At 45.7% G+C, this 25,756-nt stretch overlaps 1 protein-coding gene across 6 annotated transcripts in view; it reads left to right on the plus strand.

Moving 5' to 3' along the window:
* The window catches only part of ARHGAP40 (Rho GTPase activating protein 40), a 157,986-nt gene that overhangs the window by 73,339 nt on the left and 58,891 nt on the right, over positions 1 to 25,756 (plus strand). Inside the window, exon 1 of one of the 6 annotated variants that reach the window (XM_063960260.1) lies at positions 18,607 to 18,707. The exons of the other annotated variants lie outside the window; for them this stretch is intronic. Coding sequence (XP_063816330.1) covers positions 18,622 to 18,707 — 86 coding nt within the window. The 5' untranslated portion in view covers positions 18,607 to 18,621. Of the gene's footprint in view, positions 1 to 18,606; positions 18,708 to 25,756 lie in introns of those variants that run through there. 6 annotated transcript variants of the gene reach the window in all.

Consider the following 25,756-nt stretch of genomic DNA (forward strand, 5'->3'; position numbering starts at 1 on the left):
AATATGTCCGTGTGTTCTCCAGTTATGATGAAAACAAAACCCAAGTACTGTTTTAATCAAATACAAACCACAGTTATATATTATGTGGGGTGTGCAAAAAGTTTCCAGATGTGCAAAAAGTATTATATTTACAAGCAAAGTGAACATTACATGTTTTTAAGAGTATTTGCCAGGGGAGTCTATGCAAAGTTACATGCGGTCAAATCACTTGGTGAAACCGCTGGACTAGCAGTGGACTACCTCACCTTTGACAATCGGACTTCCATCTTATTGTCTCTCTTCACAGGAGAATAACAGTGAGCAGGTGTTTGACACATCTGCCATTGATGAGTGCTGCATTATGGAGGTTTTTTTGGGGTAGTTGGTGAGGCCCACAATGTGATGCAGTCTTGTACCATGACCCCTTTTTCGTCAGCATCCAGCATGCTGTTCCTGACCAAGCAAGCGTAAATGTGGAATGATTTGGGTATTCACATGGCGTAAAATGTACTGGGCTGGTAGGATCCAAGCTGGGTCTCCCATCTTGCTTCTTAAGATAATACAGTTAAATGTGTAACATGATCAATTCATGCCCAAATGTTTCCTCTTCCTTAACACCAGCCTTGAATATGGAGAGACCACATTTAGAATTTTCAGTCTCAGGTTTTATAAATGTGTTTTTGTAATCCCCCAGTTTTACAAATTTGATCAGTTGTTTGATTGTTTCTCTATACTTAGCATTTGATTCTCACGATTCTTATTCTTTGTGCTGTGTAAATTAATATGCAGATGTTGGCAAATATGCACATTAGTAAGTATGCTGTTTAATTCACTTTGCATAATCCTATTATGCTTGCTATTTGTTTAAAGTATTATCTTTCATATGCAATTGAAATGTTTTTAAATGGTACTATACAGGAATCCGTACATTACCTTTAAAAAAAAATAAAAAAAAATCTGGTATGAAAAGCCCTATCTCTGATAAAGTATTTTTGTCAGAAATAGGCTTTTCCCTTATACCAGTGGTTCTCAAACTGTGGGCCTAATTCAGATCTGATCGTAGCAGCAAATTTGTTAGCTAATGGGCAAAACCATGTGCACTGCAGGGGGAAGAGGGACAGACATAACATGTGCAGAGAGGGTTAGATTTGGGTGTGGTGTGTTCAAACGGAAATCATAATTGCAGTGTAATAATAAAGCAGCCAGTATTTACCCTGCACAGAAACTATATAACCCACCCAAATCTAACTCTCATTTGCACATGTTACATCTGCCCCCCCCACCCTCAGTGCACATGGTTTGCCCATTTTCTAACAAACTTAAGCAAATCTTGTCCCTCACCACATAACTGAACCTAAGCATGACATACAGTGCCGTAACTAGATATTTTGGTGCCCTGTGCCAGAAAGAGCATTGGCGCCAACCCCCCAATATTTTAAAAGGGGTCGGGCATGCTAAAGTCAAGAGCCCCACCAAAAAGTGGTATAGTCTAGCGGGGAAGTGGCATGGACACGCCATAGTTCCCCCAATTAAAATTACGCCGCACAGTAGTGCAACCTTATTCACATTACACCATACAGTACTTCCCTTTATTCACATTACGTCACACAGTAGTACCCCTTTTTCACGGTACTTCACACAGTATAGACCCTTATAGCACTTCATGCCACACATTAGTAGTGCCCTTATACACATTATGCCACATAGTAATGCCTCTTATACATAATGCCCTTACACATTTTGCCACACATGATGGCCTTACACATTATGCCAAACATGATGCTCTTACACATTATGCCACACATGTTATGCGCTTAAACATTATGCACCTTATACATCATTCCACTTACACATTATGCACTTACACATGATTCCACACATTATATCCTTTACACATTTTGTCACTTACAAATAATGCCACACATTATGCTCCTAAACATTACGCCACACTTTATGCCCCACTCACATCCAGCCACACATTGTGCCACTTACACTTTATGCCACACATGCCCTTACACATTCTCCCCCCCCCCACACACACACACACCTCCAGTTAACCAGCCAGCCAAGAGCAATCCTCTGGCTCTCCAGACCTCAAGCCCAGCAGTGGCTCTCTCACCCGGTGGCAGCGGCTCTCCCATGGCGGCGGCGGCGGCTATACCACGGCGGCAGCTGAACCCCTCCCGGCGGCAGCAGCTCTCACCTGGTGGCAGCTGCTATCCTAGTGGCAGCAGCTCTCTCCCGGCGGTAGGCAGCGGCTCTCACACGGCGGTAGGGGCGCTATCCCGGCGGCAGCTTCAGGAGCAGGTCACTGAAGGTACAGTATGATTCCTCCTGCTTCCCCTGTCGCATGGGGCGAGTCTCTTCCCCCGACTCTGGGGCTCTGCCCGCTTCCCTCGCCTGTGGTACTGTGCAGCGAATGGCCTTTCTCCCCTAGATGCTCTGAAGTCTGGTGCTTTAGGTAGCACAGGCTTGTTATTGCAGGTGCGGGTGGTTTTCCGCACACAGGTCATATGCGCTGTGTGCTGAGCACCATCCGCACACACCTAGTTACGGCCCTGATGACCTATAAACACAATTTACTTAATTTCTAAAGTTTTCAATAAGAAATTTTGGCCTAGAGGTGCTGTGAAAATAATCCTGATACTCTAGTGCGCCGTGATTCAAAAAGGTTTGGGAATAACTGCCCTATATACCAATTTTTTTACGTTATGACCTGACTCTTTTGCATTTAATATCTGTATTTAGTCAGGGTTTAAGACATTACAGATTTAGAGGGTCTCAAAGGGGATAATATGATTATTTTCGTATGGGTGTGGTGAGTAACTCATAATAAATGGTTTATGGAATTGGTCCATTAAGTATATATACCTCATATTGTTACTGGGTGACTACTGCTAAGTGTAAACCATTAAAATTGTCACTACCTTTTAAGACACTTAAAAAATGGCTGAGCATTGCCCTTTAGCAGAACTTTGTCAAGTTCAGAACATTGGCCCTCATTCCGACCCGATCGCACGCTGCACTTCTTCTCAGCAGTGCGATTGGGTCTGGAATGCGCGTACGCATTGTGCACGTGCATCGTTGCCCAGCGACATCCGTCGCTGGGCAACGATCTGACAGCGAAGAAATCGGTCGCAGCGGCGACCGCAAGAAGATTGACATCAGGAAGGCGTTCCGGGGCTTCAACTCACCGTTTGAAGCCGTTTTAGGAGAGTGGTAAGAAAAACGCAGGCGTGTCCAGGCGAACAGAGGGCGGATGTCTGACGTCAAAGCCGTGACCATCATCGCTGGACCCATCGCACAGGGTAAGTATGTCCAGGGCTGGTCTTGTTTTGTGTGAAACTTTTTTAGCTTAGCAGGGCTGCACAATCGATCGCAGCCCTGCTGTGCCAAAATGCACTCCCCCATAGGCGGAGATTAAATGATCGCAATAGCAGCAAAAAGTTGCTTGGTGCGATCAACTCGGAATGAGGGCCATAGTGCAACAACAGCTAAGATGGTTATATTTACTGAGGCCCCCATATCCCTGCTAAGGACACAGTAGTAAATACACTTTATATTGCTATCAGCATAAACCTGAATGTAAATGCTTTAAGTGATGGGACAGTTTTGATTAAATTGTTTTTATTCGGAATTTGACATTAAATTGTACAACTATCAGAATATCTACTAATACATGGTCAAGTCACATTATTATGACCACCTACTACATTTGACAATGGCAGCGCATAGCCCATGAAGTACGTCACGTGATGTGCACTGGCTTGGTGGGTATATAAGGTGTGCGATAGGCTGTCTGCACACATATCACTTTTTGCTGCCATAGGTAAAAGGGGCAATTTATCAGAGTTGCAAGAAGGTATAATTTTCGGCTTTCGTGCCAAGGGTGGCAGTATTTCTGCAACAGCGCAGTTTTTGAACTGTTGGAGTGGTAAAGGTGTATCATGACTGGACAAATGGCACCATTGTGAATAACTGATGTGGAAACTGCGGAGCACCATGTTCCATTGATGTGAGAGGTGAATGTTGGCTGCAAAAGTACGTGATGGCCGACGGACACGCTACAGTGGGGTCGCTCACAGCCCGTCTAGCTGCTGTTCGTGTTGCACATGGCGGTTACTCTGACTATTAGCTGGTGGTCATAATAATGTGACTTGACCGTGTATAACTAAGCTAACGTGAAATACAGTATATTTGGTATAAATGGCAGCTGCGTTTTGTTATAAATTAGACCAGAGGCTGAGACACTGAAACAGCAGATGACCAGCCGTTATTATGAACATGGATGACCGTGGCAGACAGTTTTACCACCTTAAACTAAAGTGAGTAGCCTTACGGCCTCATACGTGTAGTCACACCACCAGGTATGTCTGCAACTGCAAATGTTATAATTTTTTGTACCATGCTGCGTACAAACAATCCATCAGAATCAGGCGTTTCAACATCATTCCTCAAAATAGTACAGAAGTCTGGGTACACACCCATTACACTCCCATGAAACAGATGTCTTGCAGCTGCCTATTTGCTTACCAGCAAAGCCCATCTCACGGTCAGATAGAACTGACCATACCTGTAGCCTCCTGCAAAGTGCATATGCATGGAACATGCGCAGTTTGGAATTAGTGTCCAAATTAGCTGTTTTTGCCAGATAAACAGGACATGTTTGTACCAGTGTCATTTTTACAATGCAATAAACACTGAGGTAGATTTACGGAAGCTGGTAGTGTTGCCCACATCAACCAATCAGATTCTAGCTATAATTTCTCTTGCATTTTAGAAAATGAATCACTAGCACTTGTCTGTTTTAGAAGCTTTAGTACATCTACCCCAGGGACTTGCAGTTGGAGAAGGTGAGCATTTACTGTTCCTGGAAATTCACTGCTTACATTCCACTGAGTAAAAAGGTGTATTTCTTCTTTTTATTATCACGGCCTGCTTCAACTTGTGCTAAATGAAAAATGTCTGCCCCCCTATCCCCACCCCACCCCACCCCCACCCCCCCTCACCCCCAAGAAATCAAGGCAGAAACTTATTGGCCAAGATATTTTGTTTTGTCTACTGGAGCCACACCTTTTCTCTGAGTTTGCGGACAGTTTGGGATATTTGTTACATAAGGATCTTACTGTCACACTGATGCCGGTTCAGTATTGCAGCTAATTACGGGCCTAGCCCTGAAGCGCAGCTATATATAGGTACAAGTATGTATGTGTGTGTACTATGGCTAACTGTGACGTTACACTGAGTATGTGGGTCAAGATGATGTGCATATTACAGCATGCTTGTTTAATGAACTTATACAAATGTTCCCTGGTGGAAAATAGTTGTGTGTGTATCAGTCAAACATTTATGTATTGTAGTGAGATTCCGGTTAGTTGGTTATGTTATGCCATAGTATTCTCTGTGATGTAAATACAGACTGTGAATGTATTGTACATGAAATGGGAATTAGAGGTTCAAAGGGGCTCATCAAAAGCATTTTTATGTGTTTCTATTGATGGGTGATATAATCATGGACAGTTTATCATGTAGGTAAACTTCCATTTCAAGGTCATCTGTAATCTACGTACATGTGAATCCCATAGGCAGAGCCGGCCATAGGCATAGGCAAACTAGGCAATTGCCTAGGGCATTTGATATGTCTAGGGGCATCAGCAGCTTCTACTGATTAAAATGATATGCGGCATGCCTATATTCTGTGTGTAGCATTTCATATGCAGATACAGCCGCAGTCTCACACAGCTTATAGGCATGCTGCATATCATTTTAATCAGCAGAAGCTGCTTGTGCATCCTAGCCACATAGCAATGCAAATAAGATGTATTTTCATAAAAAAAGTGCCCGAGTGTTAGTGGCAGTGTGAGTGCTGTGTGCATGTGAGTGGGTTGGTTGTGCAGTGGTGTTCGGAATATGTGTAAGGGGCACTATGTGTATCATGTGTATAAGGGCATTAATAATGTGTGGCATATGTGTAACAGGGTACTACTGTATGTGTGTCATTATGTGTATAGGGGAACTAATAATGTGCACAAATGTGTAGGGGTCACTATGTGTGTCATTATGTGTATAAGGGCATCAATAATGTGCAGCATATGTGTAAGGGACATTATGTGTAAAAGGGCATTAATAAAGGTTGTCATAATGTGTAAGGTGCATTATGTTTATAAGGACATTAATAATGTGTCTCATATGTGTAAGGGGCATTACTGTGTGGCATTATGTGTATAAGGTGCTCTACTATGTGGCGTTGCATATAGAAAGGGCACTACTGTGTTGTCTAATGTGAATACATAAAGAGCAATAGGGTGTGGTGTAATGTGAATAAGGAGCAATTCAGTGTGATGTAATGTGAATAAGGAGATCTATTGTGAGGAGTAACGTTTATAAGGTAAAGTGATACTACTGTGGGATGTAATATGAATTATGGACACTATCACATGATCAAATGTGAATAAAGTTGCAGAACTGTGTGGCGTAATTGGGGTTACTATTGTGTGGCCATGCCCCTTGCCAGCAAAAACACACCCCTTTTTGGGCTGTGCGCCAAATGTGCGAACTGTTCCTATTTAAAATATAGGGGGTACAAACACCAAAATAAGGACTGCTATGGATGAGGGGTGATGGTGCTGGGAAAGAGGTTCAAGGTCAGAGGCGGAACCAGCGGTGGTGCTAGGGGGCACCAGCCAAAATCTTGCCTAGGGCATCATATTGGTTAGGGCCGGCTCTGCCCATAGGAACCAGTGACGACATCTTGGAGCATCATATTACTGTGATGACTCTGGTTATATTCTCATTTACATCGGTTCAGCTCACACAATCGCAGCTGTTTGTAGGACATTGTTACTCAACAGGCTGTATCTGGATCCTAAAGTTTACTTCCACTTGCTAACTGTAACTCAAAGTAAAAGTTTAAAGCATGTGTAAGAAAGGAAAGTATACACTAAATAACGAAGTAACATTGTCTTAGGGCGCTACACATTGAGCGATCCGCCGCCGAGCTGCCCAACGGCGGATACGGGCGATGGGCGAACCGGTGGCAGGGGGCAGTGACGGGGGGAGTGAAGTTTCTTCACTCCCCCGTCACCCGGCTCCATAGAAGTGCAGGCAAATATGGACGAGATCATCCATCTTGGCCTGCATGCACAGGTGACGGGGCAGCAGCGATGAACGAGCGCGGGGCCGCGCATCGTTCATCGCTGGTGCCTCCACACTGAAAGATATGACCGGTATCTCGTTCATTAATGAACAAGATCATTCATATCTTTCAGTCAGATCGCCCAGTGTGTAGGGCCTATAGCATTTTCATTTGATATTTATTTATACAAATTAAGTATACATGTTTACCGTCATAAGAGAGTACACCATAAAAAAATAATATTTGAGTTTTGGCGATTTAGAAAACAGGTGCATTTTCAGTCTGACTAACATCAGTTACGGGTCCTATACAGATGTGGCCTCCCTCTGCTTACCCACTAACGGGTTGCACGTGCATATAAGTCACATTTGCAACTAACCACGCCTGTGTGTAACCTGTTCACGGGAGTGTACGCACCTGTGCAATCCTATGCCGCAGGCATGCTAGTCGTAGCAAATGACCCATGGTTGCCATGGCAAGAATCGGCAAGTACTCATCTGTACAGATGTGTCCACATACATCTATGCTCATTAAAATGATATATGGCATGCCTATATTCTGTGTGCAACCGCAGCTGTATTTGCATACGAAATGCTATGTTACAGTGGGGGTAATAATAGGGTTGCCATCCCTATGTCTCTATATCCAACATATTCTTAAAAGTTCACTTGCATATGACTACATAGTCGCCACCCAAGGGGAGTGTAAATTCGCCCCGTGCAAGTGTGCGATTGCATCTGTACGCCGTGCTTCAAAAATCCAGTGTGTGCAGTCTGTGCGCACCCCAGGACTTACTCCTATAGTGCGACGAGAACAGGCTGATCGGGGCCGGAGCTGACGTCAGACACCCTCCCTGAAAAAGCTTGGGAACGCCAGCGTTTTCCCTGACACTTCCAGTAAACTGTCAGTTGCCACCCAGAAACGGCCTCTTCCTGTCAATCGACTTGCGAGTGCCCATGTAGTTGGATTTTTCACACTAACTTGACGCTGTCCGGCGATGCCTGTTGTTGTTTGGCGACACGCGTGCACATTGCGGTGTATACGCATGCGCAGTCATGCATATCAGCGATTAGATCTGAATCACCTCCAGTGTTTTCCTGGCAAAAAACCTAGGGGGTTTTCCTAGAAAACACTGAAACATATTCTTTTGTATGTATATGCAGACGCACACAGCAACATTTTAAGCAACAGTATGTGCTTGTGCGTCTTATTCGCATTGCAATGTAAGACGTATTTTTTGCAATAAAATATGCACCGCACTAAAGGAGTTGCATGTTACCTTTTAGCTCACTTACGCCAGGCATTTCCTGCTGCATGGCTTATTAAGGCAAGATGTATGAGATTTTTGCCATTGTGTTTAAATTTGTTGAATAAATAAGTAGCATTTTTGTTCTATTCTCAGTCTTTTTAGTACCCGCGAGGTGTACTGAATGATCCCTTAATGGATTTACGGTTTATATAATATTTATTTATTTATTTATTTATTTATTTATGTATATGGCACCAAAAGTATCTGTAGCAGGGAAATTACAAACACACAAATAATACAATTTATTCAGATCGTAAAGGGGAAACAAATAATCAAACTGATATTTCTATGCAACTGAGTAATAACAATACCAGTCAGTGACCCAGTGACCTCAAAGTGGAGACCGATTGGATTAGAGGCACTGACTGAGTGGATGTGCCCTGCAGACCAGAATAGTGCAACCAAGAGTGTGAAGGGCCCTGCCCATGAGAATACAGTCTGGGAATAGCCATATTTAGGGCCTACTTAACAGCATTGTATGCCCTGGCAAAGAAATGTACTGTGGCCTAACCACCAATTTACTGGAATAAATAAAAAAAATACAATTAAATAAATAACGCCCTCCTGCAGTCCTGTGCGTCTCTTCACATGCTTCCATACCATAAATGTCTGTCAGCACTCTGATTGGTGGTTAGCTACAACCATCCATCAATCAGCATTCACTGTCTGGCTGCAGGCTGGGAGTCAAGTAGAGAATGGTGCCTGGCTGCTCTGATTGTGTGTAATTCACAATCATCGTGGCTGGACAGCAGAGGCGTAACTAGGGTTTTTCGGAGCCCAGGGCAAGATGAAGAGTGGCGCCCCGCCCCCCACAAAAAAAAACCACACACACAAAAACAAGTATGGGTGAAAAAATGGGCATGGCCACGCTCCAGAAGGGGTGTGGCCACACTCCAGAAGGGGTGTGGTCACTAAAAATGGGGCGTGCCAACATGACTATCACCTACCCCCTGTGTCGCCTCTCAGCACACTATCACCTACCCCTTGTGTCGTCTCAGCACACCTTCATTCAATTTTTGCACAGTACGCATGCAGAGTCCCCTTTTTACACAGTGCCAGATACACAATTGCCCTACAGTGCCAGATACACAGTGCCCCATAGTGTCAGATCCAAAGTGCAAGATACAGCGCCCCACAGTGCCAGATACAGCGCCCCACAGTGCCAGATGCATGCCACACAGTGCCAGTTACAATGCCCACAGTGCCAGATACAATGCCCCACAGTGCCAGATACAATGCCCCACAGTGCCAGATACAATGCCCCACAGTGCCAGTTACATGCCCCACAGTGCCAGATACATGCCCCACAGTGCCATACATGCCCCACAGTGCCAGTTACATGCCCCACAGTGCCATACATGCCTCACAGTGCCAGATACTTGCCCCCGCAGTGCCAGATATAAGACCACCAAGCCCCCCTCTCTCCGTCACTCACCGCTTCCTTCCCTCTGCTATGTGAGGGGAGGAGAGCGCCTCTCCTGCCCCTCAACGCTCCGGCGGCGGCTATGTGGCGCCAGTTTGTTAGCCAATCAGAGCTCGCGGACCAGCAGCCAATCAGGAGCCGGTCCGCAGGCTCTGATTGGCTAACACCGCCGGAGATCGGAAACACACGCAGCGCTGCTGGCAGCGAGGACATTGAGGGGCAGGAGAGACGCTGCGCTATCCTCCCCTCAAATTGCAGCGTGACGGGGCGAGTGGGCATGATGCCCTGGCCGCCGGCGGCGCCCCCCTCTGCTGGGCCTGCCAAGACGCCCAGGGCACGTGCCCCACTCGCCCTGCCTTAGTTACGCCTCTGCTGGGCAGCCTACTCCACCTGCCTCCCAAGAAGCTCCAGAGGCGCCAGCACAGGGGGCATATGCTTCTCCTCTTACCCCTGGCCCAGTCTGGCCCTGTTGAAGGCCCCTAGAATCATGGGGCCCTGTGCAGCCGCCCAGTGTGCCAATATGTTAAGATGACCCTGGCCATATTGAAATATGTAAACAAATATCTTCATTCCTGATACTGCATATGTTGCGTATAGTCTAATAACCAGATTTATAAATAAAAAGGTCTGCTTTCCTGCTTAATAATGTGAAGAATGTTTACATAGCAAAAAGCATACTGTAGAACGATAAGTAATTATCCCCCCATAGACATGAAAGAAAATTTTTGTGCGTGCCTCTGTCGAGGGTGTGTGCTCTCTCTAGAATGGCCTTAGTCTCGCTTAAAATGGGCGTGGCCACAGGAAAAGACTACCTTACACCCCAGTTTTTGACCGTGCACCAACAAACCTCAGCCACCATAGGAAAGAAAAACATTTCAGCATATTAAGCCCCACATAGTAATGCCCCATTCTATGCCACACACCGCAATGCCCAATGATACGTTATGCCCCACAGTAAGGCTTCTAATTACTTTTCTCTATCGTCCTAGTGGATGCTGGGGTTCCTGAAAGGACCATGGGGAATAGCGGCTCCGCAGGAGACAGGGCACAAAAGTAAAGCTTTCCGATCAGGTGGTGTGCACTGGCTCCTCCCCCTATGACCCTCCTCCAAGCCAGTTAGATTTTTGTGCCCGGCCGAGAAGGGTGCAAACTAGGTGGCTCTCCTAAAGAGCTGCTTAGAAAAGTTTAGCTTAGGTTTTTTATTTTACAGTGAGTCCTGCTGGCAACAGGATCACTGCAACGAGGGACTTAGGGGAGAAGTGAACTCACCTGCGTGCAGGATGGATTGGCTTCTTGGCTACTGGACATCAGCTCCAGAGGGACGATCACAGGTACAGCCTGGATGGTCACCGGAGCCTTGCCGCCGGCCCCCTTGCAGATGCTGAAGTAAGAAGAGGTCCAGAATCGGCGGCAGAAGACTCCTCAGTCTTCTAAAGGTAGCGCACAGCACTGCAGCTGTGCGCCATTTTCCTCTCAGCACACTTCACACGGCAGTCACTGAGGGTGCAGGGCGCTGGGAGGGGGGCGCCCTGGGAGGCAAATGAATACCTATTTTGGCTAAAAATACCTCACATATAGCCTCCGGAGGCTATATGGAGATATTTAACCCCTGCCAGAATCCGTTAAGAGCGGGAGACGAGGCCGCCGATAAAGGGGCGGGGCCTATCTCCTCAGCACACAGCGCCATTTTCCCTCACAGAAAGGCTGGAGGGAAGGCTCCCAGGCTCTCCCCTGCACTGCACTACAGAAACAGGGTTAAAACAGAGAGGGGGGGCACTAATTTGGCGTTAGAAATATATAAAAAAGATGCTATAAGGGAAAACACTTATATAAGGTTGTCCCTATATAATTATAGCGTTTTTGGTGTGTGCTGGCAAACTCTCCCTCTGTCTCTCCAAAGGGCTAGTGGGTCCTGTCCTCTATCAGAGCATTCCCTGTGTGTGTGCTGTGTGTCGGTACGTGTGTGTCGACATGTAGGAGGACGATGTTGGTGAGGAGGCGGAGCAATTGCCTGTAATGGTGATGTCACTCTCTAGGGAGTCGACACCGGAATGGATGGCTTATTTAGGGAATTACGTGATAATGTCAACACGCTGCAAGGTCGGTTGACGACATGAGACGGCCGACAAACAATTAGTACCGGTCCAGACGTCTCAAAAACACCGTCAGGGGTTTTAAAACGCCCTTTTACTTTAGTCGGTCGACACAGACAGGGACACTGAATCCAGTGTCGACGGTGAATAAACAAACGTATTCCTTATTAGGGCCACACGTTAAAGGCAATGAAGGAGGTGTTACATATTTCTGATACTACAAGTACCACAAAAGAGGGTATTATGTGGGATGTGAAAAAACTACCATAGTTTTTCCTGAATCAGATAAATTAAATAAAGTGTGTGATGATGCGTGGGTTCCCCCCGATAGAAAATTATGGGCGGTATACCCTTTCCCGCCAGAAGTTAGGGCGCGTTGGGAAACACCCCTTAGGGTGGATAAGGCGCTCACACGCTTATCAAAACAAGTGGCGGTACCGTCTATAGATAGGGCCGTCCTCAAGGACCAGCTGACAGAAGGCTGGAAAATATCATAAAAAGTATATACACACATACTGGTGTTATACTGCGACCAGCGATCGCCTCAGCCTGGATGTGCAGAGCTGGGGTGGCTTGGTCGGATTCCCTGACTAAAAATATTGATACCCTTGACAGGGACAGTATTTTATTGACTATAGAGCATTTAAAGGATGCATTTCTATATATGCGAGATGCACAGAGGGATATTTGCACTCTGGCATCAAGAGTAAATGCGATGTCCATAACTGCCAGAAGATGTTATGGACACGACAGTGGTCAGGTGATGCAGATTCCAAACGGCACAAAGGTGTATTGCCGTATAAAGGAAGAGGAGTTATTTGGGGTCGGTCCATCGGACCTGGTGGCCACGGCAACTGCTGGAAAATCCACCGTTTTTTCCCTAAGTCACATCTCTGCAGAAAAAGACACCGTCTTTTCAGCCTCAGTCCTTTCGTCCCTATAAGATCATATCTGCCCAGGGATAGAGGAAAGGGAAGAAGACTGCAGCAGGCAGCCCATTCCCAGGAACAGAAGCGTTCCACCGCTTCTGACAAGTTCTCAGCATGGCGCTGAGACCGTACAGGACCCCTGGATCCTACAAGTAGTATCCCAGGGGGGTACAGATTGGAATGTCGAGACGTTTCCCCTTCGCAGGCTCCTGAAGTCTGCTTTACCAAGGTCTCCCTCCGACAAGGAGGCAGTATGGAAAAAAATTCACAAGCTGTATTCCCAGCAGGTGATAATTAAATTACCCCTCCTACTACAAGAAAAGGGGTATTATTCCACACTATGTTGTGGTACTGAAGCCAGAAGGCTAGGTGAGACTTATTCTAAAAAAATTTTTGAACACTTACAAAGGTTCAAATCAAGATGGAGTCACTCAGAGCAGTGATAACGAACCAGGAAGAAGGGGACTATATAGTGTCCCGGGACATCAGGGATGCTTACCTCTATGTCCCAAATTTGCCCTTCTCACTAAGGGTACCTCAGGTTCGTGGTGCAGAACTGTCACTATCAGTTTCAGACGCTGCCGTTTGGATTGTCCACGGCACCCCGGGTCTTTACCAAGGTAATGGCCGAAATGATGATTCTTCTTCGAAGAAAAGGCGTCTTAATTATCCCTTACTTGGACGATCTCCTGATAAGGGCATAGTCCAGGGAACAGTTGGAGGTCGGAGTAGCACTATCTAGGATACTGCTACAACAGCACGGGTGGATTCTAAATATTCCAAAATCGCAGCTGATCCCGACGACACGTCTGCTGTGCCTAGGGATGATTCTGGACACAGTCCAGAAAAAGGTGTTTCTCCCGGAAGAGAAAGCCAGGGAGTTATCCGAGCTAGTCAGGAACCTCCTAAAAACAGTGCATCATTGCACAAGGGTCCTGGTAAAAATGGTGGCTTCCTACGAAGCAATTCCATTCGGCAGATTTCACGCAAGAACTTTTCAGTGGGATCTGCTGGACAAATGGTCCGGATCGCATCTTCAGATGCATCAGCGGATAACCCTATATCCAAGGACAAGGGTGTCTCTCCTGTGGTGGTTATAGAGTGCTCATCTTCTAGAGGGCCGCAGATTCGGCATTCAGGATTGGATGCTGGTGACCACGGAGCCCAGCCCGAGGGGCTGGGGAGCAGTCACACAAGGAAAAAATTTCCAGGGAGTGTGATCAAGTCTGGAGACTTTTCTCCACATAAATATACTGGAGCTAAGGGTAAATTTATAATGCTCTAAGCTTAGCAAGACCTCTGCTTCAAGGTCAGCCGGTATTGATCCAGGGGGAAAAACATCACGGCAGTCGCCCACGTAAACAGACAGGGCGACACAAGAAGCAGGAGGGCAATGGCAAAAACTGCAAGGACTTTTCGCTGGGCGGAAAATCATGTGATAGCACTGTCAGCAGTGTTTCATCCCGGGAATGGAAACTGGGAAGCAGACTTCCTCAGCAGGCACGACCTCCACCCGGGAGAGTGGAAACTTCATCGGGAAGTTTTTTCCACATGATTGTAAACCGTTGGGAAATACCAAAGGTGGACATGATGGCGTCCCGTCTGAACAAAAAACGGGACAGGTATTGCGCCAGGTCAAGAGACCCTCAGGCAATAGCTGTGGACGTTCTGGTAACACCGTGGGTGTACCAGTCGGTGTATGTGTTCCCTCCTCTGCTTCTCATACCTAAGGTGCTGAGAATTATAAGACGTAGAGGAGTAAGAACTATACTCATGGCTCCGGATTGGCCAAGAAGGACTTGGTACCCGGAACTTCAAGAGATGCTTACAGAGGTCTTATGGCCTCTGCCGCTAAGAAGGGACTTGCTTCAGCAAGTACCATGTCTGTTCCAAGACTTACCGCAGCTGCGTTTGTCGGCATGGCGGTGGAAAGCCGGATCCTAAAGGAAAAAGGCATTCCGGAAGAGGTCATTCCTACCCTGGTCAAAGCCAGAAAGGAGGTGACCGCACAACATTATCACCACATATGGCGAAAATATGTTGCGTGGTGTGAGGCCAGGAAGGCCCCACAAGGAAATTTCAACTCGGTCGTTTCCTGCATTTCCTGCAAACAGGAGTGTCTATGGGCCTCAGATTGGGGTCCATTAAGGTTCAAATTTCGGCCCTGTCGATTTTCTTCCAGAAAGAATTGGCTTCAGTTCCTGAAGTCCAGAAGTTTTGTCAAGGGAGTATTGCATATACAACCCCCTTTTGTGCCTCCAGTGGCACTGTGGGATCTCAACGTAGTTCTGGGATTCCTCAAATCACATTGGTTTAAAACCAGTCAAATCTGTGGATTTGAAGCATCTCACATGAACAGTGACCATGCTCTTGGCCCTGGCCTGGACCAGGCGAGTGTCAAATTGGTGGTTTTTTCTCAAAAAAGCCCATATCTGTTTGTCCATTCGGACAGGGCAGAGCTGCGGACTCGTCCCCAGTTCTCTCCCTAAGGTGGTGTCAGTGTTTCACCTGAACCAGCTTATTGTGGTGCCTTGCACCTACTAGGGACTTGGAGGACTCCAAGTTGCTAGATGTTGTCAGGGCCCTGAAAATATGTTCCAGGACGGCTGGAGTCAGGAAAACTGACTTGCTGTTATCCTGTATGCACCCAACAAACTGGGTGCTCTTGCTTCTAAGCAGACTATTGCTAGTTGGATGTGTAATACAATTCAGCTTGCACATTCTGTGGCAGGCCTGCCACAGCCAAAATATGTAACTGCCCATTCCACAAGGAAGGTGGGCTCATCTTGGGCGGCTGCCCGAGGGGTCTCGGCTTTACAACTTTGCCGAGCAGCTACTTGGTCAGGGGCAAACACGTTTGCTAAATTCTACAAATTTGATACCCTGGCTAAGGAGGACCTGGAGTTCTCTCATTCGGTGCTGCAGAGTCATCCGCACTCTCCCGCCCGTTTGGGAGCTTTGGTATAATCCCCATGGTCCTTTCAGGAACCCCAGCATCCACTAGGACGATAGAGAAAATAAGAATTTACTTACCGATAATTCTATTTCTCGGAGTCCGTAGTGGATGCTGGGCGCCCATCCCAAGTGCGGATTATCTGCAATACTTGTACATAGTTACAAAAATCGGGTTATTATTGTTGTGAGCCATCCTTTCAGAGGCTCCGCTGTTATCATACTGTTAACTGGGTTTAGATCACAAGTTGTACGGTGTGATTGGTGTGGCTGGTATGAGTCTTACCCGGGATTCAAAATTCCTCCCTTATTGTGTACGCTCGTCCGGGCACAGTACCTAACTGGCTTGGAGGAGGGTCATAGGGGGAGGAGCCAGTGCACACCACCTGATCGGAAAGCTTTACTTTTGTGCCCTGTCTCCTGCGGAGCCGCTATTCCCCATGGTCCTTTCAGGAACCCCAGCATCCACTACGGACTCCGAGAAATAGAATTATCGGTAAGTAAATTCTTATTTTAAATTACCTGCTCATTGCCAGGGGTGTAATGCTCGTTTCCAGGATTTCATGTTCTGGTTGTCATGCTCAGTGTCATGCTCATTGCCAGGGGTGTAATGCTTTTTGCTAAAGGGTTTTGTGCTCTAGGTGTCATGCTCGTTGCCAAGGATTTTTATGTTCTGGGTTTCATGCTCGTTACTAGGGGTGTAATGCTTCTTGCCAGGGGTTTCGTTCTCTGGGTGTCATGCTCGTTGCCAGGGGTATGTAATGCTAGTTGCCAGGGATTCAGTGCTCGTTGGCGGCGGGCGCCAGCGGCTCCCAGTGTCTCCTATTACCAGATCCGCTCTCCATCCTCCCACCCCATAATAATCCGCTCGCTGGGCGGAGTTTCACAAAATGACGCAGTTGCGTTGTGACGCCATGATGCAACTGTGTCATTTCACGAAACTCCGCCCAGCAGGCAGAGTACTATGGGTGAGGAGTCGGTTAGCAGGCAGCAGGTGTCACGGCGGGCGCCTCATGTGCCCGCCGCTAGAAACAGCACTGGCCATACTCACTATTATCTGTACGCTGGCGATGGATTTGAGTGGGGTTTCATACAACTCAACAAGCCGGTGAGTGTATGTTATAAATAGGTAGCAGTGTAGGTATAATAGCTTTATACTCTGTAATAACCAGGTTTCACATAGGAGCTAAGCAGGAGATGTTTGTCTCACACCATGTCACTCAACACCGTAAAGAAAAGATGGCCCCTGCACATGCTCAGTAGCAATCTTGGAAGCCTCCGTGGAGAACAGGAACACTACAGTCTACGTAGTAAAGCACTCCTCTATTACCACACTGCTTTCTCTGGCTAGTTCCTGTGTATTCTTTACAAACATTTGTCCTCTTGCTTTACTCCTCATTTTGTTAAGATGCCAAATTCCTGTAAGTATGGAGGACACTTTGAAAAAAAAAAAAAAAAAAAAAAAAAAGCTTGTGAAACCAACTTGTTTTTTATGTTTACAGGCTTTTCCAAGGATACAGATGACTTGAGTACATTTAAATTAGAGGTCACCTATCCAGATGATTAATTGGAGAGCCCCAGTGAAAGGAGTTTAGATTTAATATGACAGTAGGTTCAAGGAAGTAACTCAAATATGCCATGATACAAAAATGTTTTAATATTGATACTGGTGGTACAGGTATTTAGCAGAAATCGTTATACTGGGAAGGAGGCTGAGTAATATGGAAGAGTAAGCAATAATTGTAGTATCTGGTGCAGTCAGTACTCATGACACATCTAAACCGTAATCTGTCAGAGGCATCATTATTCAAATTGGGTATTGGGTGATCCAGAGAGCTAGAATGATGTCACAACTGGAGAGAACCATTGCTTTGGTCTAGCTAATAGGGGGAGTGGTTATTATCCTAATAATTCATTAATTTGGCTGGAAATCTTTTATATTTTCACTCTATTTTGTGCTATTGCTAAGTTGCTTAATGGTAGGATTCCTATTATTTATTTCTCTGCCTCTAGAAAATGATTGCTTACTTGACTATGACATTTGTATGACAGATTAATGTCTTTTTTTTTAACAACATTCTAGAATTTGCACACTCTTTAGTAATGCATTCTGTCACTTTCTCTTCATTTCTTGCTAAAATAATAGCTCAATTTGGTATTATTGAGAGATTGAGACCACTGACTGCCTGACAGCAGCAAACTTTAACCTTTACTACTACCTTTAATTACTTTGTCATCTTTTGAGTGACTACAGTAGCTCTGGAATGTTACATAGCCTGGGAAATGGGCAATACATTTCTTCTCTTAATCACATAAGCCGGTTAGGAAATTTATTGCGATATTGGGGAAACTTGTTCCCTATGATCTTCCCTATCCTACACATGTTTCTTCGACGTGGATCTAAAAAAGCTTACCCTTTTTGAACCCCCGCCCTCTGGCATGTAGGTTTAGCGAAAGGATTGCCTGAAATGAAGAGGCTGTAAAACCAGTATGGTAAGTTCAGTGTAGGTCTGAACAGGAGCTGAGGAGAGAGAAAGGGGTTGAAAAGACTTTCCAATAAAGTTCTTCATTGCTCGGTTGTTTAACGTGGACTTTTAATGCAGGAACAAAAATTCACAGTGGATAAATTAGATGAGTTGATCACACCAGTCTGGTTTACAATGCCTGCTACGTTTTGGAATGGATTCTCTGTCACTCTTAAAATCTGAGCATGCTGCTTCCTCTGACCTACAAGCCTTCCAAACAGAGGCTAGGATTACAGGGCTGCCATCGTCTTGTCCAAACTGTTCCAATCCAAACAGATGGAAGTTACCTCATTATTTCCTGTAACCAGGATACCAAGACCCCAAGTCCTACTTTCTAGACACTTTTATCCCCTCTCGGACTGGTAACTACTGAAGCAATTTCATAATAATATTTTCTTATTTTCAGTTTATGTTTTGCTTTTTAGGGTCAGTTAAGTAATATTTGTGTTTTAGAGCATGTGAGAGAGCTTTTTTCTGGCAAATATAAAGTAATTAGATTTACACACACGCACACACACACACACACACACACACACACACACACACACACACACACACACACACACGCACACACGCACACACTTACTTTCTGTCAAGTGTTCACTTTATTTTGTATCAATGTCTACCTTTGCAACGGCGTTCATCAAGGGGTTCTGCAAGAACGTTAAGCACTGTCCAGATTATAGTATGCTGCACAGTTTACAGTACACAGTAGTATTCTACAGGAACATTTACTTGGATTCAGTATATATGCCAGCTGGTGGGATCCCGACGGTCAGGAGACCGATGCCGGGATACCGACATCTGGAATACTGGTGGCGAGCGCAGCGTGTCCCCTCGGGGGCTCGCTGCACTTGTCACGCTTCAGGCCTGGTGGTCTCAACAGGGTAATATTCCTTGGGTCGTGGCATGGACCTCCACCCGAGTGGGGATTCCGGTGGTATTTCACCAGGTGTCGGGTTTCCGGCGTCGGTATACTGATAGCCGGGATCCCGACAGCCTGAAAAATGAATGCCAAAGTATTTGATTTTAGTGCACGTGTAAAAATAACAAATTGTAGAGAATACGGTTGTTGAGTGACGCTAGTCACAGCGTTTGGGTGACAGTTATTTGTTAATGTTAAGGTCTAAATGTTAGTGTTCTGAGGACAGTATATTAAGAGAAGAGGACTAGACGCAGGCTAGGAGCATCTACTGTGGTATCTGTATTATAGGACTATTCTGATACACAAGTGTAAGGAGACAACAGAAAGAGGTACTGTACATGCTCTTTTTATTTGTGTCTGTTTATTAGGAGGCGGTCAGGTATGTGCATTTGGTTGTCTGCATTTTAGGACAGACATAGGACATCAGAGGTTATTATTATAAATTTTATTATTATTATTATTATTATTATTATGTAAATATTATATAGTGCCAACAATTGACTCAGTGCTGTGCAGAGAATACACTATTTGCCACTCATATCAGTCTCTGTGCCATTGGAGCCTACAGGCTACATTTCCTAACACACTAGTATGCACACACACATGCACACTAGGGTTCACTTTGTCAGAACCCTACCAGTATGTTTTTGGAGTGTAGGAGGAAATAGACTTGATCAGGATTTGAACTCATGACTGTGGTGCTGTGAAGCAGTAATGCCATCCACTGTGTCATTGCTCTGCCCATAACTATTCTGATGTCTGCGTATTAGATGGAAGTGTGTGTGTGTGTGTGTGTATGTATGTGTGTGTGTGTGTGGGGGGGGGGGATGCAGTTAAATGCTGGCAATCGGGATCTCTGTGGTCAGGGTACCGACGCCGGAATCCCGGCTGCTGACAATACCAACAGCTGGAATCCTGGCTCACAGGGGCTTTTCTTACTCGTGGGTGTCTACGACACCCATCGTGTGGGAATAGAACCTGTGGCAAGCACACTGAGCCCGCAAGTGGACTCTCTGTGCTCGCCCGCTGGCGGCATGCTGACGGGCAGGATGCCGTAGTCCGTATACTGGCATCCCAACCGTTGGTAAATCATACTGAACCCGTGTGTGCGTGGGGTGGGGGTCCTGTCATTATGTCTTTGTACTAGGATGAGGTCAGAGGTATACCCGCATTATATGTCCTGCTGTCAACATTTTAGGGGATGTTTTGCTACTAACTTCAAAACATAAGAATAGTTAGAATTTCATTAAATAAACAGAATAAGAGGCTCTTTACTGAGCAGTTGGTTAGAACTGAAAGGGACTTTCCCATGGTCAAAATTTACAGGGACAAATCCTTAAAATGTGAGATTTATTCTGGAAGTGAAAAGGCATGTGCAGCTAAGTTACAGATGCATACCTCCCAACCATCCTAATTTTCACGGGACAGTCCCGTTTTGTAGTTGTCCCATCTGCCAGCAGCAGTGTCACGCGACAGAGGGGGGGCAGTTTAGCGACTCCTGTTACTCGCTGCTCTGTTAGCAGAGCAGCGGTGAATAGTCTATTCAGGGGGCACTGGCGGCATGCCAGCAGCTCATAGAGCACTGGGCATGCCCCCACAATGATGAAAACAAGAGGCGTGGCTTGAAATCACATAATTCCATTAAGCCAAACCCCCTTTATTGAGTCCACACCCTTTTTCCAGCACTGGTGCGCAGAGGTCCCAATTCTATTGCTCCACAAGTTCGGAGGTATGCAGATGTGTCCTTATACATTTTTGTTGCAGTCATGTTAAATAGCCCTTCTTGGCACACCAGGTCGTGTGAGTATCTTCTAGCATTGGACTTCATTTTTTTTTCTTTTGTTGCCGCAAATGTGTCCTAGTAGTAACGCAATGTGACTTGGACGCACAAAGAGACTGTGCTGATTAATTTGATATGACACTTGCATTCCTCCCAACATCCACGATTATGAACTCAGGAATTCTGTGCATGGTGAAGCCCGGAAAGGGGGCATGGGCTCTGCAAAAGGGAGTGTGGTTTTATGAAATGCAGTAATCATGAGCCACGCTTCCTATTTTCGTCATTTTAGGGGAATGCCAAGTTGATCAGTGAGCTGCTGGCCATGCCCCCAGCACCTCTGTTTCCCATGAATAGAAGCTATGCGCACAGCATCTATTCAACACTGCTCTGCTAAGCAGGTATGCCTAAATTCTATAGGTATTCCCCCCCAGCACCCCACCACCACCCTGTGGCCCGCAGGCGGGACAGGTCCCCAAAAATAGCACTTTCCTGTGAAAATGGAGACAGTTGGTAGGTATACACTTGTATATCTGTGTGCGACTGAGTCTTTGAATCTGTACACAAAGTGCTACAATGTAACAGTTGCAGCTTTTTACCAATACAAGTTCGTTTTGCTCCGTATACAGACTCAGTCACACACAATATCTAAGTGTCATACTGTATATCAAGTTAACCGGCACACACTTTTTGTGCGTCCTAGTGTTGCGACTAAGATACGTTTGCAGCACAAAAAAAGATGCCTGGCGTTTGCAGAGTTGCTCGGAACCTGGAGGTATCTCGCACAGCATAGAATTTTGAGGCTAGATGGCTACACATCTGTATACTCTGATGTTTATATGTGTGGTAAGAGTTGAATATACATGTATAGTAATTGTATTGTCTGAAGCTGTTGCAGAAAGCAGTGAATGGGTGCTGACTGTGCATGTGAGCTTCATAGATAGACTAGCATTTGAAAGCACCAGCCCAGCCCTGGGCAGTGACAATATCCCCATTGTACTGCTGCATACACTCATTACTGTGGTGCACACTCTGTGTACAAAGTGTATGTCCGAAAATGTGAATGTCTGTATTGTCTGTAAAGAGGTGTGCATACAGCTCATGTATTAGGAGAAGGTAAGACGTACAGTGTTCAAAGCAGGGCTGAGGTACATGTACTGCAATGCAAGTTTTCACTTAGGACAGACATGCACTGAATGCATATGCATGCAGATGCAAATATTATGTGAATAGAACTGAAATAGAGCTTAACATGTTTTCCTATGAGGATATAACAGCGTAGGTGCAAAAAAAGGCTAGATGTGTGTGTGTGTGTGTGTGTGTGTGTGTGGGGGGGGGTCGGGGGATCAGTGCAAGAGGGTGAAAATTGCATTTGTATGAAAAAGAAACTGAAATTACCATTTTAATATACCTGAATGAGATGTAAACCTGCCACACATCTGATCTTATGTTTCTTTTGTAAGGGATACTGTGATACTGTAGATAAAATATGAGGGCAAATGAATTACATTCTAAAACTATGGACAGTGCTTGTAATTTTACATATGCTGAAACTTTCTATTTAGGAGCCCTTTTTGTTTCATATTCCATAAGGCATGCAGTGTTCTGCATGTGTGACACTTATTTAGGATGTATCATAATTGTGGTTTATACGCTAATAATAAATCCTCTTTGCATCATCAGAGTTCCTCAAAGGGTTAAACTCTCAGTGCAGGTCATGCTGAGCTGTACACTACTGGACAGTGTTTTGTATCTGTTGCGTATCAGTCTGTACTGACCCATGTGTACAGCGTTATCACCCACTCCTTACAAATGGCCAAATCTTTGGACTCTGCTATGCCTGTAGGATGGCACATCAAGAATTGTGCATCTCTGTGAAATGTTGTGTGCTAAACGTTGGTCCCTGTGAATGCTCCAACTGTGTCCTGGTTTACTGTTACAGGAGGTGGTAATTGTATGAAATATATAAATATTTCATTTCTAAATGTATAAACAAGTGAAATAACAAGGACAATTAGGACCAAGTTTTAGGTTATCACAACTTTGACATAAATACTATATAATTACATTTCTGTGTTACGAATGTTGATATCACTCAGAAATAGTTATCCCTTTTCCCCTCTCCCTACGTAGGCTCCTTTTACCTTGGCAGTTTGCATAGGATGAGATCTGATGGAGTCACTGTGTATTACTAACTATGCATTCTACTTTATTAATATTTTGCAAAAAAATAAAAAATTTCTAACTGCACTTTTTTTTTTTTTTTAATAAAAACTAGAGATGAGCGGGTTTGGTTCGCCGAGAACCGAACCCCCCCGAACTCCACGTGTCAAACACGGTTCCGAGCCCAGCTCGGTTATTTCCGCCTGACTCTGAAAACCCGAACGAGGCAAAACGTCATCATCCCGCTGTCGGATTCTCGCGGATTCCATATAAAGAGCCGCGCGTCGCCGCCATTTTCACTCAGGCATTGTAGAAAGTACAGAGAGGACGCGGCTACATTCTCTCAGTGTCAGTTCTCAGTATCAGTGCTCAGTATCAGTGCTCATTGCTGCTCAGTCATACTAGTACAGTGTCTCTCTTGTGCTGCATCTTGCTGCTGTAGGGTGCTGTGGTAGTAGTGTCCTGTGACTTTGCATCGGTCATCATCATTCCAGTCACAGTGGTATCTGGGGGATGGGGGTGTGTGTGTGATACAATTCCAGAGTGCTTTTGTGCTGCTCACTAATACTAGTACAGTGTCTTGTGCTGCATCGTGCTGCTCAGTGTCAGTTCTCAGTAGTATCATCAGTGCTCAGTATCACTGCTCATTGTCTTGTGCTGCATCGTGGTGCTCAGTAATACTACATTACTAATACTAGTACAGTGTCTTGTGCTGCATCGTGCTGCTTGGTGTCAGTTCTCAGTAGTATCATCAGTGCTCAGTATCACTGCTCAGTAGTAACATCAGTGCTCAGTGTCTTGTGCTGCATCTTGCTGCTGTACGGTGCTGTGGTAGTGTCCTGTCACTGTGCATAGGTCATGCAGACATTACTGCAGTCTAATTCCAGATATATTACTGGCATATAATTCCACACATTCAAAAATGGAGAACAAAAATGTGGAGGGTAAAATATGGAAAGATTAAGATCCACTTCCACCTAGTGCTGAAGCTGCTGCCACTAGTCATGGCCGAGACGATGAAATGCCATCAACGTCGTCTGCCAAGGCCGATGCCCAATGTCATAGTAGAGAGCATGTAAAATCCAAAAAAACAAAAGTTCAGTGAAATGACCCAAACATCTAAGTTAAAATCATCTGAGGAGAAGCGTAAACTTGACAATATGCCATTTACGACACGGAGTGGCAAGGAACGGCTAAGGCCCTCTCCTGTGTTCCTCATGACTAGTGGTTCAGCTTCACATGTCGATAGAACACTCATCCTCCCGCTAGAAAAATGAAAAGAGTTAAGCTGGCAAAAGCACAGCAAAGAATTGTGAGTTCTAAATCACAAATGCCCAAGGAGAGTCCAAATGTGTCGTCGGGTGCGATACCTGACCTTCCCAACACTGGACGGGAAGAGGTGGCTCCTTACACCATTTGCACCCCCCTTGCCAGTGGCGGAACAAGCAAGCGGTGGGCCCAGGTGCGACAAAATGCTTTGGCCCCCCCCAATCCCATCCAAGTCCACCCCATGGGCAGTGCGCGCCGTAGGCGCGCGCAAAAATACATAGTGGTGTGGCTTCGTGGGGAAGGGGTGTGTCCACTAAATAATACCAATTCATAAAACGGTGCACAGTAGTCTCTATTTTTCAAATTACGCCGCACAGTAGCACCACTACACCAGGTAGAGACCCTTTTACACCTTACAGCGAACAGATTCCCCTTTTTACACATAATGGCAGACAGCGTGCACTTTTTATACATAACGGCAGACAGCGTGCCCTCGTTACACATAGCGGCAGACAGCGTGCACTTTTTACACATTACGGCAGACAGCGTCCCCATTTTACACATTACGGCAGACAGCATACACTTTTTACACATAATGGCAGACAGCGTGCCCTCGTTACACATAGCGGCAGACAGCATCCCCTTTTTACACATTGCGGCAGACAGCATACACTTTTTACACATAATGGCAGACAGCGTGCCCTCGTTACACATAGCGGCAGACAGCGTGCCCTCGTTACACATAGCGGCAGACAGCGTGCACTTTTTACACATTACGGCAGACAGCGTCCCCATTTTACACATTACGGCAGACAGCATACACTTTTTACACATAACGGCAGACAGCATCCCCATTTTACACATTACGGCAGACAGCATACACTTTTTACACATAACGGCAGACAGCGTGCACTTTTTACACATTACGGCAGGCAGATTCTACCTTTTTACACATAGTGGCAGACAGCATACACTTTTTACACATAACGGCAGACAGCGTGCACTTTTTACACATAACGGCAGACAGCGTGCCCTCGTTACACATAGCGGCAGACAGCGTGCACTTTTTACACATTACGGCAGACAGCGTCCCCATTTTACACATTACGGCAGACAGCATACACTTTTTACACATAATGGCAGACAGCGTGCCCTCGTTACACATAGCGGCAGACAGCATCCCCTTTTTACACATAGCGGCAGACAGCGTGCCCTCGTTACACATAGCGGCAGACAGCGTGCCCTCGTTACACATAGCGGCAGACAGCGTGCCCTCG

Source organism: Pseudophryne corroboree, chromosome 3 (genome assembly GCF_028390025.1).
Source record: "Pseudophryne corroboree isolate aPseCor3 chromosome 3, aPseCor3.hap2, whole genome shotgun sequence".
NCBI classification, from domain to species: domain Eukaryota; kingdom Metazoa; phylum Chordata; class Amphibia; order Anura; family Myobatrachidae; genus Pseudophryne; species Pseudophryne corroboree.